This window comes from Tetrao urogallus, assembly GCF_951394365.1.
Source record: "Tetrao urogallus genome assembly, chromosome: 1".
Classification (NCBI taxonomy): Eukaryota; Metazoa; Chordata; class Aves; order Galliformes; family Phasianidae; genus Tetrao; species Tetrao urogallus.
Genome location: NC_136813.1, coordinates 64,913,424 through 64,927,888, shown reverse-complemented (window position 1 = coordinate 64,927,888; position 14,465 = coordinate 64,913,424). Strand labels below are relative to the sequence as shown.

The window sequence follows — 14,465 nt, the reverse complement described above, 5'->3', positions numbered from 1 at the left end:
GACCACTGCCTTCTACGGTGTCTTCAGAGGGAAGTGCCCATTTTCCTTCAAACTCTCAATATCTACTTTTACTAATAATTGTAATTTTAATCATGATATTTTCTGGCTTCTAGAAATGGATTTCTTTTTCTTGTACTAAGCTTGAGGTGTTGACACAAACTATTAAACATATTCCAAAATTTAGGGGATATCTTCCAACATTTAAAAGCAAAAGCTTGAACACCAAGTTGTTCTTTCTCGCTATAAGGACCATGTGCTCAAGGTGCTGATTTTACAGTTTAGGTTCAGAAATATGCTGGATTTTCCTTATACAGGCATAATGCACTGATGCCATCCCCTCACTGTTGGTTTTCTCCCACTGGATTTTTTCATCAATCTTTTCCTGGTTTGCAGTCAGTGAAGGTTGTTTCTTCAAGAGTAGAATAATTTTTTCAACTTTTCCCACCCTTAACTTCATCTGTTCTATTATCTCTGTAATTTAGAATGATTAAATGTGTCTCTTCTTTATATTTCTCACTTAAGTTGTTTCAAAAAGTCTTGATCAATCTGATTTCACTAACATTTTCAACAGCCATTGAGTATGTCAGTCCCTTATGTCTGTGCTTTCATGCCTTTCTATTTGGTGATCTTTAAGTTTTTTGCCATTAATCTCAGGCTCGCGTTTGAAAAGCGAAACTTAATAATAATCCCCAAATGTCCACAGTTTCTTTATGTGGTGAAAGATAATTCACAAAGTATGATTTCTTAGTGGGTTTATACAAAGATAGCTGAATATAGCTGCTTCTTTCGCAGGACTGTTGGTTTTTCACTGGTGTAGTTGGTATAACTTGGCTCCATTTGTAACCCATGGAAGAAGCAATCCCTTCTAAAGCATAATGTAGCTATCTACAATAGAACAGATATATTACATCCCCTGAAACTTTAATTCTCTCTTTTGAGTATAAAGAGAGTCTAAGGTAGAGTGCTTCATGAAAGGTACCTAATTTAGGCAAGATGTGTACCACTTACAGCAAGTTGCCTTGTCTCAGAGTAAACTAGCTTTAGGAGTAAGATTTTATTAAAAAGATAAAAATGACAGTCTGCTCCAACAGCTCCATGCCCATCTTGTGCTGGGGGCCCCAGAACTGGATTCAGTACTCCAGGTATGGTCTCATGAGAGCAGAGAAGAGGGGCAATAGAGATCTGGGAAAGGAATCATCTTTTTTCCTGGAGATGAAAGGAACCCTTGCAACACCCAAATAAATCTGCTTGTAATTATGCATCATTGTAAAAAAAATCTTATTTTTCTTTCTTGCTTGGAAGCTTTTTACGAAAATCTTTAGTACTCAGCATATTTTTTTTTTGTAACTCCTCAAATTTTTTGTTAAAAAAGAATCAATTTGCTTTTATTCATTTCTCATTTTCTTATAAAAGCAATAGCTTCATGGACATTTTCTTGAATAACTGGAGTTGTTATATATCTAGGTTATCTTTAAACATAAAGCTTGCAAGGTGTCCTGAGATAAGTATTATCTACACAGTCAGAAAGTTCATTTGGTCAAATATTAACTATCTTCTTTAGACATAGCAGCATTATTTTGTGGACATACATTTTAGAAAATAGATGCATATTTTCTTTCATCTATAAAATGTTAAGCTTTTTAAAAAATTATTTTAAGAAATCAAGTATATAAAATCACTGTTGGATTACCTTGAGTAGTACAAATTTTTCACTGGCATATTTTTGCAAGTGAAACATTGTACACTTTTTAGAGACTATCATATTTCCCTCAATTAATCTCCTGGTAATCATTGTTACTTGCATCTTAGTATGTTCAGATGTAGCAGTCTCATAATTGGTGTACCATGTGTCCTTTCCCATAATCAGCAACTCCATTTTTACTGCAAAGCTAATCAGTAGCTGCTCAATTAGAGTAAATGCTAAAGCAGTTCTCTTTCTATTGAAATTTTATGTGAAATGGAAAGAAAAAGTGACAAACCCAGACTTCATTAGGAGGTAGCTGAAGCAATTTGGATTTCCAGAAGGAGCATAATGTGTTCCAAGGTGCTTTCAGGGGTTCTTCCATCTCAGGTGGTAATGATTCTGTGATAACTCAAAATGGCTTGTTTGAAACAGCTGTTCTAATCAGCTGAATATCTGCCTTCCCTCATCCTGTCCCTGATTAAGTAAGATATGTGAGACTTACCTGGCATATTATTGTCCAAAGATTATTTCAGCCTGTTATGTTCCTTGGGCTTTTTCTGACTTTTCTGGGCTCTATAGACTATTGAGGTCAGATAAGTACTAATTTTAAGAACAAATAATACTGTTATTCTGATGATAAAGTGATATACTGATTTCAATGCTGTAGGTTACCAGTGTCTTTAAATTAGTGGCTTTTAAACTGAACTTCAGCACTTGTAGTGAAGAAAAAGTGTACAATTCTTCCCCAGCAATACCATTTACTTACAGAGGCTTGAAGCACAGTATATCAAGAAACAAAAAAAGGGTCTGAGCAACTCAGCCATGAAAGGCATAAACAAATTCTGAGCTATTGTGAGGACTTTTTTGAGTGCGACTTTCAATTCATAGAACTGCGTCTTGTTCTGTGATATTGGAAGAGATGATAGAATTAGGGTAGTAAGCTGAAATTTAAAAGGAGTATGTATACTGTTTCCCAATAGAATACGCTAGACAAAATAAAAATACGAGTCACAGAGGAACTAATGTTGCTGTTCTACCTCCTTTCCCCTGATCCCCAAAATATTTTCTTACTTTTAGTTGAAATTTTTACATTCCTTACATGTTAGCTATGTGCTACTTTGTCCCTTGGAAGCATGACAATACATTGCTCTGTTTCAGCTATCACGATGTGGAGCTGTAGACTACAGTGCCTGGGAAGGTCCTTTTCCCCAGGGCAGTGCGTGATGTAATCTGGTGTTATCATCATCATTTTTGCTAAAGAATATAAGCTTTCTCTTAGTGCAATGACTGATTTGGCACCAGTTCTCCATTTCTACTGTGTTGCTTGCTTGTGTTCCGGACCATTTTGCTTGCTGAGAGATGCACGTATTGAAGCAGGAGGGTTGATGACAGAGTAGGGAGCACGTTATGCTTCAAACGTAGTATCAGCTACATCTGTCTGTATCTGCTGGGAAAATAGTGCTATGGTAGTAGGATTGTATGTAATGCCTACAACAGAAGAAATTTTCTAATTAATCACAGTCATGTAAAGTGCTTCATGTGTGGGGAAAAAAAAAACAAGCAAACAAAAAAACAATACTGTTTTCCTCAACGTGAAATTTGCTAAACAGATGAGTGAGCAAATCTGTTTCTTCTTCCATGTGGAGCTTTGCAGCTGCTTCTCTAGCAGCTAGGGTAAAAAAGGGGAAAGTAAGAGGGGAAAAAAATAGGTATAAAACTGTGATTATTGTTCTGTTGATGTGAACACCCCTGCCTTTTGGAGTTATGAAATGCCTTGGGGAGTGAATCCCAGGACGTGTGGTGTGGGTTAAGGGTTAGAAGCTTTGTTACATTCTTGTGGCATAAGAGTCTTCCTTGCTGCTGGAGGAAGTTTCCCTTCCTCTCTGTGCTATGAGACTTACCTGGGTTTCTATCCGGATATAGGTTGGTCCTAGGCCAGCTAAACACCCTCAAGCTATAATACCTTTGAAATGATTTTTCAAATAGATTCATAGTTTATTTCTGGCCTAGAGGCATAGTTTATCAGTCATGATTTGTCAGTAGGCACCTAAGAATGCTGAAAAAAATGAAATTTTGAAAGTGATTTAGTTACATCAATTGTGTCAAATTGATGTAGGTTTAAATTTTGTATTTTGCTTGGTTTTGGAGGGTTCGTATGTTCTCTCTCTCAGACAAAGCTCCAGTTCACTCTAGGGGCCACTCCCAGCGATAGCTGTTAGAAGATTACCAAATATTTGGATTCCTGAATGCTGCATGTCTCTCCAATGCTACCCTGGCTAGCTCTGCATCCTCTAACACTGTTGCATATCTTCATGCTGCGCCTACACCATGCTGTACAACCTTTGGGATTAACATTGGGGATGAACTACTATGATGATAATCTGTTGGACAAACCCACTATTATTTCAGACATTTTCATTTGGGGAAAAAAAAAAAAAAAAAAAAAAAAGCCTGCATAGAATAATAACTATGTCCAGGGTCTCAAGGACAAGGCAAGAGCAGAGCGGTGACCCAGGGTATAAGGTGTCATGGAGCATCATTACAGCTTTGTGTGCCACTTTGCCTCAGAATTTAGTCCTGTTTTAGTTAATAATGTTACTAATTTATTTGGTAACAGTAGGAACTGTTGCATGCTAGAATCAGTGAGAGGTAGGTCATGTACATAGCTGGATGAAATACATCAGTATATCTCTGTCCTGTGTAATGCAGGTGCTTTACTAACAGCCAGTGAAGTATTACTGGCATTTAACAGAGCTGTTGAAAGCAGTGGGTTTGCTTGATTTGGAATCAAAAGTAAATAAATACAGGTTATGGAGGTTCAGGTGACAGATCCAACAGGCAAATTATGCAGAGAATAATGTCCAATGAAAGGAGTATTTCAAGATGTTTTCAAGCTTTTAGCTCCAAGCTAAATCTAGTTGGCAGTTGAGCAGTGCACATTGCTATTAGCTGCCCTCACCCAAAATGCTAAATTCATCACAACTTCTTGTCAACTTCTTTTACAATCAGTTGTGATTAAACTCATATTGGGAAATGTTTCTCATGCCTAGAATTGAGTTTTTTGCTAAAAAAACCACATCACAGAAGAGAGAGGTCAGCATGTCTTTGTGCATATCGGTACATACCTTTGAGTTTCAGAACAGAAAAGGAGTGATTTGATGTGAAGGATACATGAATACTCTAAACTTTGCCCTATTTTTTGTTATAGGCAACACCCATATTTTGAGCTCAAATTGCTTTCTTGGATCCCAGTGACGGGAAGCATTTCTAAATCTTGAACAGCATAAAATGGGAAAACTTGTTTTATTTCTTCTCTGCAATCCAGTTTGTACATTGAGAATGAATAGTTAATAGTGTATGGCATGAATAAAAAATGTTGCTTTCTTAGATATTGTCTTGGAATCTAAGATTGTAACTTTCTTATACTTTCACTTTAAACAACAGTAGGACTTTCAGCTTTGAGGAGACTAGATAGTCTTATGCTCCCTGTGGACCTGCATGCTCCTTTTTTGTTAATGTAGCTGAATATGTGACAGTCATGGCTTTATGTCTGAAAATGTTGAAAAAATATTCGCCTTCTATTACTTTCACCTTCAATACATTCCTAATAATCAGGAATAAAAATAATTATAGTTATTTACTTTACATGGAACCCAATTTTTTAAAACATTTACAAACATTTTATGTTTAAAATTTTTGTATGTATCCTTTCTGGTGCTTTAGAATTGATGGATTGTCCCTCTCAGGAAGAGGAAACTGTTGATCTCTCTTTCCCTGTTTTCAAGTGATATATCAAATATTCTGACATTGCAGAGTATGGGAAATATGACAAATGCATATTATTTTCTGAATGCATTGATAATGCTGCCAGCATAAAAAGGCTGCTGTAATGACTATACCTGCCTTATTCAGAAAGAAAGTATAGTGCAGTGATATTTGGAAAGAACAGAGGAGCACTTTACAATTTTATTATGTACATTCTTCATGGATGGAGTCATCAAGTTACAAATGGGAGGAAAATTCTTAGGAACCTTCAGGGTTTTTTGCAGCACTTATTTCCCTAGGTCTTTGTGTGCTTATACTGCAACTGTGAAACAATTGTGCAGATATACACAGGGCAATCTATAGCAGTGTTTTGGCAGAGCAGTGGCAGTTTTCACTTTGGTCCTCAGATCTTCCTGGTACACACATATTAATGGACCAATTCAGGTTAATTTAACACATGCTCCATATCTGTTTGCTGCAAAGAGTTTCACTGATGATTTTTCATTAAAAAGTGCAATTACATATTTTAAAATTATTCTTATCAGTTTTATTTCTCAAAATGAGCTGAATGTATTAGTTACTTTTTTTTTTTTTTTTTTTTTTTTTTTTTTTAACATTCAACCAGTTGCTAAAGGGTACAGTAAATCTGAAGTGAGCTTCTTTTTCACTTCATTTTGCCCTTAAATTAAGCACTGTTTTTTCTAACTTTTGGGTTTTCAGGCGTGTCCTATTGAGGCTTTTTCTTTTCAGGATGGTGCAAAACTCATCTTTCAGTTTTTGCTTGTAGAACTGTTTGTTGTTTTTTTTTTTTTCCTCTTTTTTTTTTTTTTTTTTTCTTTCCTTTTTTTACATCTCTTTTTCACCACCCCTGCTATTGAAATAATCTTGGTAGCTGTTTGGTTTGCTGCAATTCATTTTACGATTGGAGGGTATCTATTCACTTCCAAGCAGAGGAGTTAGTTTAATAGTTTTATGCATGTACCTTAATGGAAAACATTGGCTAATCAGAGAATGATAGAATGGAATGGATTAGGTTGCAAATGCAAAGAATTTCATCTTAACATCTAATCTAAATCTCCCCTCTTCTAGTTTCAAGTAATTCCTCCTTGTCCTACCACTATCAGACTGTGTATAAAAAACTGTTTCCCCTTTGTTTGTAAGCTCTCCTGAAGTACTGGAAGATGGCAATGAGGTCAACCCAGAGCTTTCTCTTCTCCAAACTGAACATGCCCGACTGCCTCAGCCTTTCTTTATAGGAGAGGTGATCAGCCCTCTGATCACCTCTGTGGCCCTCCTGTAGACCCACTCCAACAGCTCCATGTCCTTGTGCTGGGGGTCCCAGGCCTGGACACAGTACTGCACATGGGGCCTCATGAGGGCAGAGTAGAGGGAAGCAATCACTTCCCTTACCCCACCGATCAGCCCTCAAAAGATGCAGTCCAGACAAATGAGTAAAGTTTCTGGTTAAATTTTTTAATGAGAAGGATGCTTGCTGTTTCTCCAGCTTTCTGAGCGGTCTAAATCCCATGGCTGATTCTGTCTGCCCCAGCTTGCCCTGAAGTAAACTTCTGGGAGGTGACTTTCGTGTGGGGCTCCATCTAAGATGCCATGCAGTTTTCTGTCTGAGCTTATGCTGCTTTGCTGCAGGGATGAGGGTCTCCTGTATTTCTCTTGCCACATCTGCAGTGCTGTGCAGAGCATCTGAATATGCCCTAGGTGTCTTGGTGACCAAATGGGGCCCCAGCAATCCAACAGCTGATGGATATAAATCTCTGTATTGCTTTATGCAGCACTGTACAGATTTCTTGCATTCCTTTGCAATTATTTAGCTGAATCAGACAAAGTGTATTTTGTTGCGGTTTTGAAGACCCGGCAACATTTATAGCTCTGCTTACCTATATCCACATGACCAGTAAACTGGCCAACTCAAAGAAATAAAGACAAGGACATTTTGGACTTTTTATTTTCAGAATTAGAGCATATGCTTGTCTCCCATAAGGAGACACTGCGTCTAGGAAAGAAGCATCAGTCATTGAGCTGGAATGTCTCTTGAGGCAAATTCTTTATACGCAGGCTTCATGTATCTAACTTAGCTCCTGTGCTTTTAAAGTGGAGTTGACGGTTGCTTACTTTCTAATATGCTGGAAGGATTAATTACACTATACGAGGGATTTAAAAATTTTTACCTTAAGTTATAGATATTACTATTACTAGATTAAGCTATAATTCCTGGTACTTAATTTCCTTTTCAATTAATGTTTAAACAGAAGTAGCCCTGTTCTAAGAATTTAGCTAAGAAACATAATTGCTTTGCTGAAAAAATATTAAGCGAGAAGAGCATCTGGAGAAAAAACCCCACGTTCAGAGGAACATGCTTTGCATTTTGTTAGTCACAGCCCAAACTTGTCTTGCTTTCAAAAAGGCAGATAATATATTTAGTGCACTTGCCAGATAAAAATTGCAATTTTATGATAGTTCTTATCATCTTGACTAGTTTGGTCATGCTCTTCTGAGTATCTTCAATTAATAACACTGTCCTCTGCAGATTCTGAGACAGGGAATTAATTACACTCAGTTTGGAGGATGTCTTCTTTGTTATTGGCAGTCAGGTGGGAGGGAATGTGTGATTAAGTGAAAATCAGTCTGACTATTAGTTGGTGCAATGCAGAAAGAATACACATTTTGATGAAACAGTGTTTTCTAATATGCAGAAAATATTATCTATTTCACAGCTCAGGTCTGTAGTGGATATTTCATTAAATTCAACCAGTCCAGGGCTTTTAGTCTGTGCTTTCCATGGTGAAATATACTAAATGACAAAACCAGAATAGATTGGCACTATAGGGATTGCAATTTTGCTTATCCTTTTGAATAAAATCCCTCAAAATATTCTTTTCTTGTTGGAAATGTCCTTTCTAGAAAAAAGAAAAAGAAAAGGGAAAAAAAAAAAAAAGAAAAGAAAAGAAAAGAAAGAAAAAAAAGTCTGAAAAACTAATTCTGAATATACTAATTCTAAATATATATAGCATCTGGTGAGCTTTATGAATGTACCACACGAAGCTTTTGGTATTATAATGGAATAATAAATTGGTTAGTCAACTGAGTCTTCTTGGATGAGTGAGCCAAATCAGCGTGACCTGGCATCACAACCCAGTCCCAGCTGAGGGGATGGGACTTATAGAGATGTGGAAATGTGATACAAGGCTTTCTCACTCAGTAGCAGCCAAATGCTGCCCTTGTGCTGCCTTAGCCTTAGTTTCAAAGTGGTTGATAAGACCCTGCAGTCATATTACACCATCATGTCTAACACAACGTGTCATAAAAGGTCAGAGGGTCCCAAACTATATGAGTTGCTACCTAAAAAGTTTTGCAGATCCAAGATGGAGGGCTAGAAAAAAACACAGTTTTTTGAAAATGTTCATTGCTCTCAGTCACCTCAAGGATCTTACGTTGTATTGCATTCGAAACAAAAACTACTGCTAACACATGTATTACCTGTTGCCATAGGAGGCTATTACAATAAAAGTGTTGCTGAAGCTCAAACAGGAGAAACTTTCTGTGGGATGACCTAGAAAACCTCTTTAGAAATAATTACTGTAACAGGGTTGGCACTGTAAAAAAAATGTATCAACTGTTCTGATTTTCAAAGGTCATGTTGCTCTGAAGTAAATTTCACTGCAGGTCAGACGTTCACATCCTTGGGGTGTTTAGAAAACTAATGTCTGAGCAAGCAAGCATGCACTTGCTGCACACAAAGGCAAGATCAAAGCCACATGAAACAACCCACACGTTTTTTAACACAGACGACAAAGTATTAGTTCAACCTTGCTGAAACTGGAGATTAACTCCACAGCACTTCAGACCAGGAGCAGGAGTGTGAAACACCAGTCATTCTGCTCTGTTTTTGTTTGTGGCACAGATATATGTGATGCTAGGCATCCCTTTTCAAATGAGTGAAGATAAAGATTCTCTGTATGAAAATACCCGGTGTGGATCTGCATCTCAGTTAGAGGATGAAAACTTCAACTTTCTTCCATTAGCAAAATCCTTGGTCACGTTCCACTTGAAAAGGATGAAGGAAATGTTACAGCAGGATAAACATACATCATGAACAGAAACAGAGAGAGACTTTTCACAAGGGTATGCAGTAATAGGGTGAGCAATAACTGTTTTGAACTGGAAGAGAGGAGATTTAGATTAGATGTTAAGAGGAAATTCTTCGCTCAGAGGGCAGTGAGGTGCTGGTACAGCTATCCAGAGAGGCTGTGCCCCACCCCTGGAGGTGTTCAAGGCTAGGTTGGATGGGGCACTGGGCAGCCTGAGCTGGTGGGGGGCAGCCCTGCCCGTGGCATGGAGCAGGCAAAAGGTTGGAACTCAAAAATCTTTGAGGTCACTTCCAACCCAAACTATCCTGTGATTCCATAACCAGAAAAGGTGTTGCAAAATGGCTAACTGGATAATTATTCTTTGTGCATGTTTGCCAGAGAAAAAGATAAAACCGCGCTCTTCCTCTTGAACTGATGATGAGAAACAGTTTCAAAGCCACAGTCCATTTGACTTGAAAATTGCATGTGAGAGCAGAATGAAAAGGACTATTCAGCTGTTGAGGGTATTTTCCCCTTTTTATCTGCTTGAATTACATAAAGAAGATTCTATCTTATCCAGTCCAGGGTAGCATGGAGGATAGTACAGTATTGCTTTCACCATGAAAGATTCAGGAAATCTTTTCAATTAAAAAGTTTTTTCTAGTGGAGTTGAACAGGAGATTGTGCAAGAAAGCCATGTTCCAGCATTTCTCCATTTAGACTTGCCTGTCTGTAGGAAAAAGCAGCTGATATTTTGCCACTTGCTTCTGTCAGAAATAGCTATTTAAAGTGCTTACAAATTCAGAGACTTAAAATTTAATATTGAATTTTATTAAAGAATAATTTCCACCATTTCTGAGGTTTCAAATAGGTTTTCTGCACAGTTCACATTCAACTTAATTCTCAAAAAAGATTTTTTTTTTTCTGGAGCAGATAAGTTGTGGCTTATAGCTCTGTCACTTTCTTGTTTATGTTCTGGAAGGGAATAGAAGATCACTGCTGATTTATTTGTGGATGTCACAAGCTGTTGCTGAAAAAGTAAATGATGTCTGGGACAGGGTGTCTGCACAATCTCGTATGGATAAGCAGGACATATCCATGTTTTAATATGAAGTAGCATCAGATTATGCTCCTGACAAGAATCACCAAATATATTACAAAGGAAAATCCTAGATCTTGTACCTCTGATACCTATAATTTAGGTATTAATCCTTCTTTTTATAAGAAATGTTTTAGACGAAACACAGGTTGTTTAATAACCTGGAACAATCATTTAGCTTTACATAATGAGTTTACAGTTTCAGCCTTGAGTTCTAAAGCCAAGGCAAAGAATACCATTTTGTTGGCTTGCAAGCTGTGTGCTCTGCTCATCTGTGGATGTGAGCTATACGAAATCTTAGTCAACTGCTGTTCATCAGCTTCTCAGGAATGTTATGATGGCACTGAACATCCTTACTTTTTTCCTTCAAATGATTGAATTCTGTCGTGTCTACTTTCCTCTCATGGTTAATTATTACATAATATGCTCTGTATTATCACTATAAATACTTGGTAACAAAGGTAGAAAGCATATTAAACACATTTAGTGTTCATTTTGTCATTAAATACCATGAACAACTGGGGATTTGTAAATATTAATGTCACTGCTTACATCAAAATGTGTTTAAATATTTCTCATTATTTACTCTATTTTTTATAAATAATGCTTACAGATTGCATAGGTGGTGCAAATACTTCCACGTCAATTTCTTGAGATAAGTGTAATTTGCATGCTAAATATGGATCTTAAGATATAAAGCCACGAATTCTTGACTTTTTTTTCTTCAGTGACATGAAATTTGAGGGGAAAGAAATAAAAGGAAGTTGTGGAAGTGTCCAATTCGCTAACTTGGAAGTATATGTTCAGATAGTTTCTGAATGAATAATCAGCTTTTATATCCTTAGGAATCTCCTGTAAAATCCAAAGGATATTTTTTGTCATGACCATTCTAATGTCTGCTGTCAACAGGAGTGAACGCTTTTCATTTATTCTTCAAGACCTTGATAGTACTCAAAAAATAAATCAAAACATGCTCAAACAACACTCTGAAGACTGATTTGAAGTATTAATCAGTCTGTTTAAACTTACACGGGATCAGATATTACTCAGGTCTGCATTTTAGCAGTACATTAATGTGTGTTGGCAGGCTATGATCTGATGAAAAGCAAATATGATACGATTTTAGCGGTAAAGATTGTGGTGGTCTTAAGCAAATATTTGAAGATAGCACCTTATATTAATTGGGAAATGAATTTGAGATCACTTTTGTTAAAAAATTGAAATGTTTCTATTAATTTTCCATTCCCTTCAGCTTTGAAAAGTAAGTGGTAAAAAGAACTCTGAAACTGGCAAACTCTTTGGAAACCATTCTGAGCATTTTAATAGCCTTCAGTCTATTGCACGTACTTTGTGAGTCTTTGGTTTCATACCTACTACATCTGCTATAAGATAAACTATCTTGCTTTGTTTTAGAACTGAAACATGAGATCTATGTTTGGAGGTTGACTGCTCAGCGCATTAACCCTGCCAGCAGGGAAGAAACTGCCGTGAAATGCCTCTTGATGCAGAAGGTGCTGACTCTGGAGATACTCCTGAGGAAGAAGCTCAGGACATTCCACAAGTGAGTGGTGCTGGCATGTGCCACCTCCTTTCTTCCACCCTTGGCAGGATGAGCTGCAGGCGTAGGCAATTTGTTGGACTGACATGAAACTCCTGCTCATCTCAGTTTGCAGTTGGAACGATATTCTAGTTTTGCTACTATCTTCACTGACATGAGACCTACATTCTCAGCTATTTCTTGATCACAGAATCACAGAATGGCCAGGGTTGGAAGGGACCTCAAGGATCATGAATCTCCAAACCCCCTGCCACATGCAGGGCCACCAACCTCCACATTTAATACTAGACAAGGCTGCCCAGAGCCCCATCCAACCTGGCCTTGAACACCTCCAAGGACGGGGCATCCACAACCTCGCTGGGCAGCCTGTTCCAGCATCTCACCACTCTCTGGGTAAAGAACTTCCCCCTGACATCCAACCTAAATCTTCCCTCCCTCAACTCCAAACCATTTCCCCTTGTCCTGCTGTTATCTACCCTTTCAAAGAGTTGAAAGAGTTGAGCAGATACAAAGAACCATGGAAGCTCAGCTTCAGTGATACACCAAGTACTTTAGGACAAAACTAATGTGTAAAGTCTGGAAAACATATTGTGAGTAAACAAAAATTTGACGACCCAGAAATTCCAGGTAGCTTTTGTTTTAAAAGGTCACAAATACATCATTAGGCTTTTTCCTGCAATAGTAGCTTCAATGTAGTAAAATGCTGTAAATTTTTCCCTGATGAAAAATTCAAGTGTTCTTCAGTGAACTACTGAATTTTCAAAACAGCGATTTATTACTTTTGAAAGTAATCAAATCTTCAGTGGGGATGTGAGCATATTCATAATTAACCAGGTATGTATAGAAAAGGAGAAGTTTTTATAAACTAAGACTAACAAAAAATTAACCTTATTTTTGTTTAGGTTCCAGCAAAACCAGCTGTTAATGTAGGAAATTTGATGTTTGAGAATAGTAATATAAGTACTGTGACAGTGAATTTTCTTATTTTCACAAATAAACTTCTTAATTCAATAAATGATGCAAGCATAAATTGTTCCAGTAATAAGATAATTTTTCCTTGTATTTTCCTGTAATATTTTCCTTTAATTTTTTCCTGACATTGTGCACTTTAAATAAAGTGACATAAAAAGTCTTTTTAAAAGATTGTGACATTATTAGAGTTCACAACACCTTAAAGAAAATGATTCTGAAGTATATAAAAAATCGTACGTTCAGCTTTGAAAATGAGGATTCCTTCAGCACAGGTACACTGACAGTGATGTAGAAATTCATTAACATTAGCAACAGAGCTAATGTTAATTTGCCTGAACTGCAAACCCCAAGGCCTTTTTTTGCTGCAGGGCTGACTATGCTGATAACAGAAAGAAGTAACTTATTCGGATCTTAAAACTTCATTATAAAATGCAAATGTAACACGTGTTCTGACTTGTTGGTGTTAGCACATGACCCTTGCTTTATCACAGAATGGCACACATTACCTCCTGCAACTACAAATGGAACATATAGCCAGTTCCTATATCCAGGTTCGTACTCCGGATTCTTGCACTTTCCAAGTCTGTGGCACTCTTCATGAACCAAACTGTGTACTGGTAGTATGTATTAGGAAAGTGGGGTCTTAAGTAAATTGTCATGGGAATTTTGCTACTGAACATAAGGCAACCATGGTTCCTCTGTGGTATGAGTTACTCCTTAAAGGGGAAAGAATGATCTGGATGTGATGAGAGAGATTTATTCCAATACTGTTTGGCAGGGCTCTCATTTCATTCTGGAAAAAAAGCAGGTGTCATTTTCTTTCAGGCAAATTTCACAAGAAGATAAAAACTGGGAAACAAATATTCAGGAACTCCAGAAAAAAGTAAGTAGATGGCAGTTGTTCTTAATATAAGTGTAAGTAGACCTATGGCTTTTTATGAGGAAAATCCTTTGAATCCAATGAAAATTTAATAAGTGTCGTGGAGAAGAAAAGCTGGCAGGCAGACTGGCTGGCTTCTCATCAGGATGGATATACTGAACTACATTGTATGAGTTAGGTTTTATATGTGTTCTTTAGAAAAGAGTTGTTTAAAGGATCAATAAATGATTCAGCAATGTTCTCTTTAAATTTTAATCCGCCATGGCCAGAAAGTCTTAGAAGGTGTCAATAGGTTGTTTATAACCACAGTGCATGATGACAGAGTAATACCAACTCTAATTTACTACACTATCTGTAACACATCTGCTATGTTATTTAAGTAGGGATAAACCACTTGCATAAATCCTGTTTTCTTTGCTGTG

The 14,465-nt window shown here is 37.1% G+C and overlaps 1 protein-coding gene across 1 annotated transcript in view; it reads left to right on the top strand.

Moving 5' to 3' along the window:
- OCA2 (OCA2 melanosomal transmembrane protein) overlaps positions 1 to 14,465 on the top strand; it is a gene marked incomplete at both ends in the record, with an annotated part of 205,850 nt that overhangs the window by 66,560 nt on the left and 124,825 nt on the right. Inside the window, 2 exons of the mRNA XM_079544452.1 lie at positions 12,047 to 12,194; positions 13,989 to 14,046. Coding sequence (XP_079400578.1) covers positions 12,047 to 12,194; positions 13,989 to 14,046 — 206 coding nt within the window. The remainder of the gene's footprint in view (positions 1 to 12,046; positions 12,195 to 13,988; positions 14,047 to 14,465) is intronic.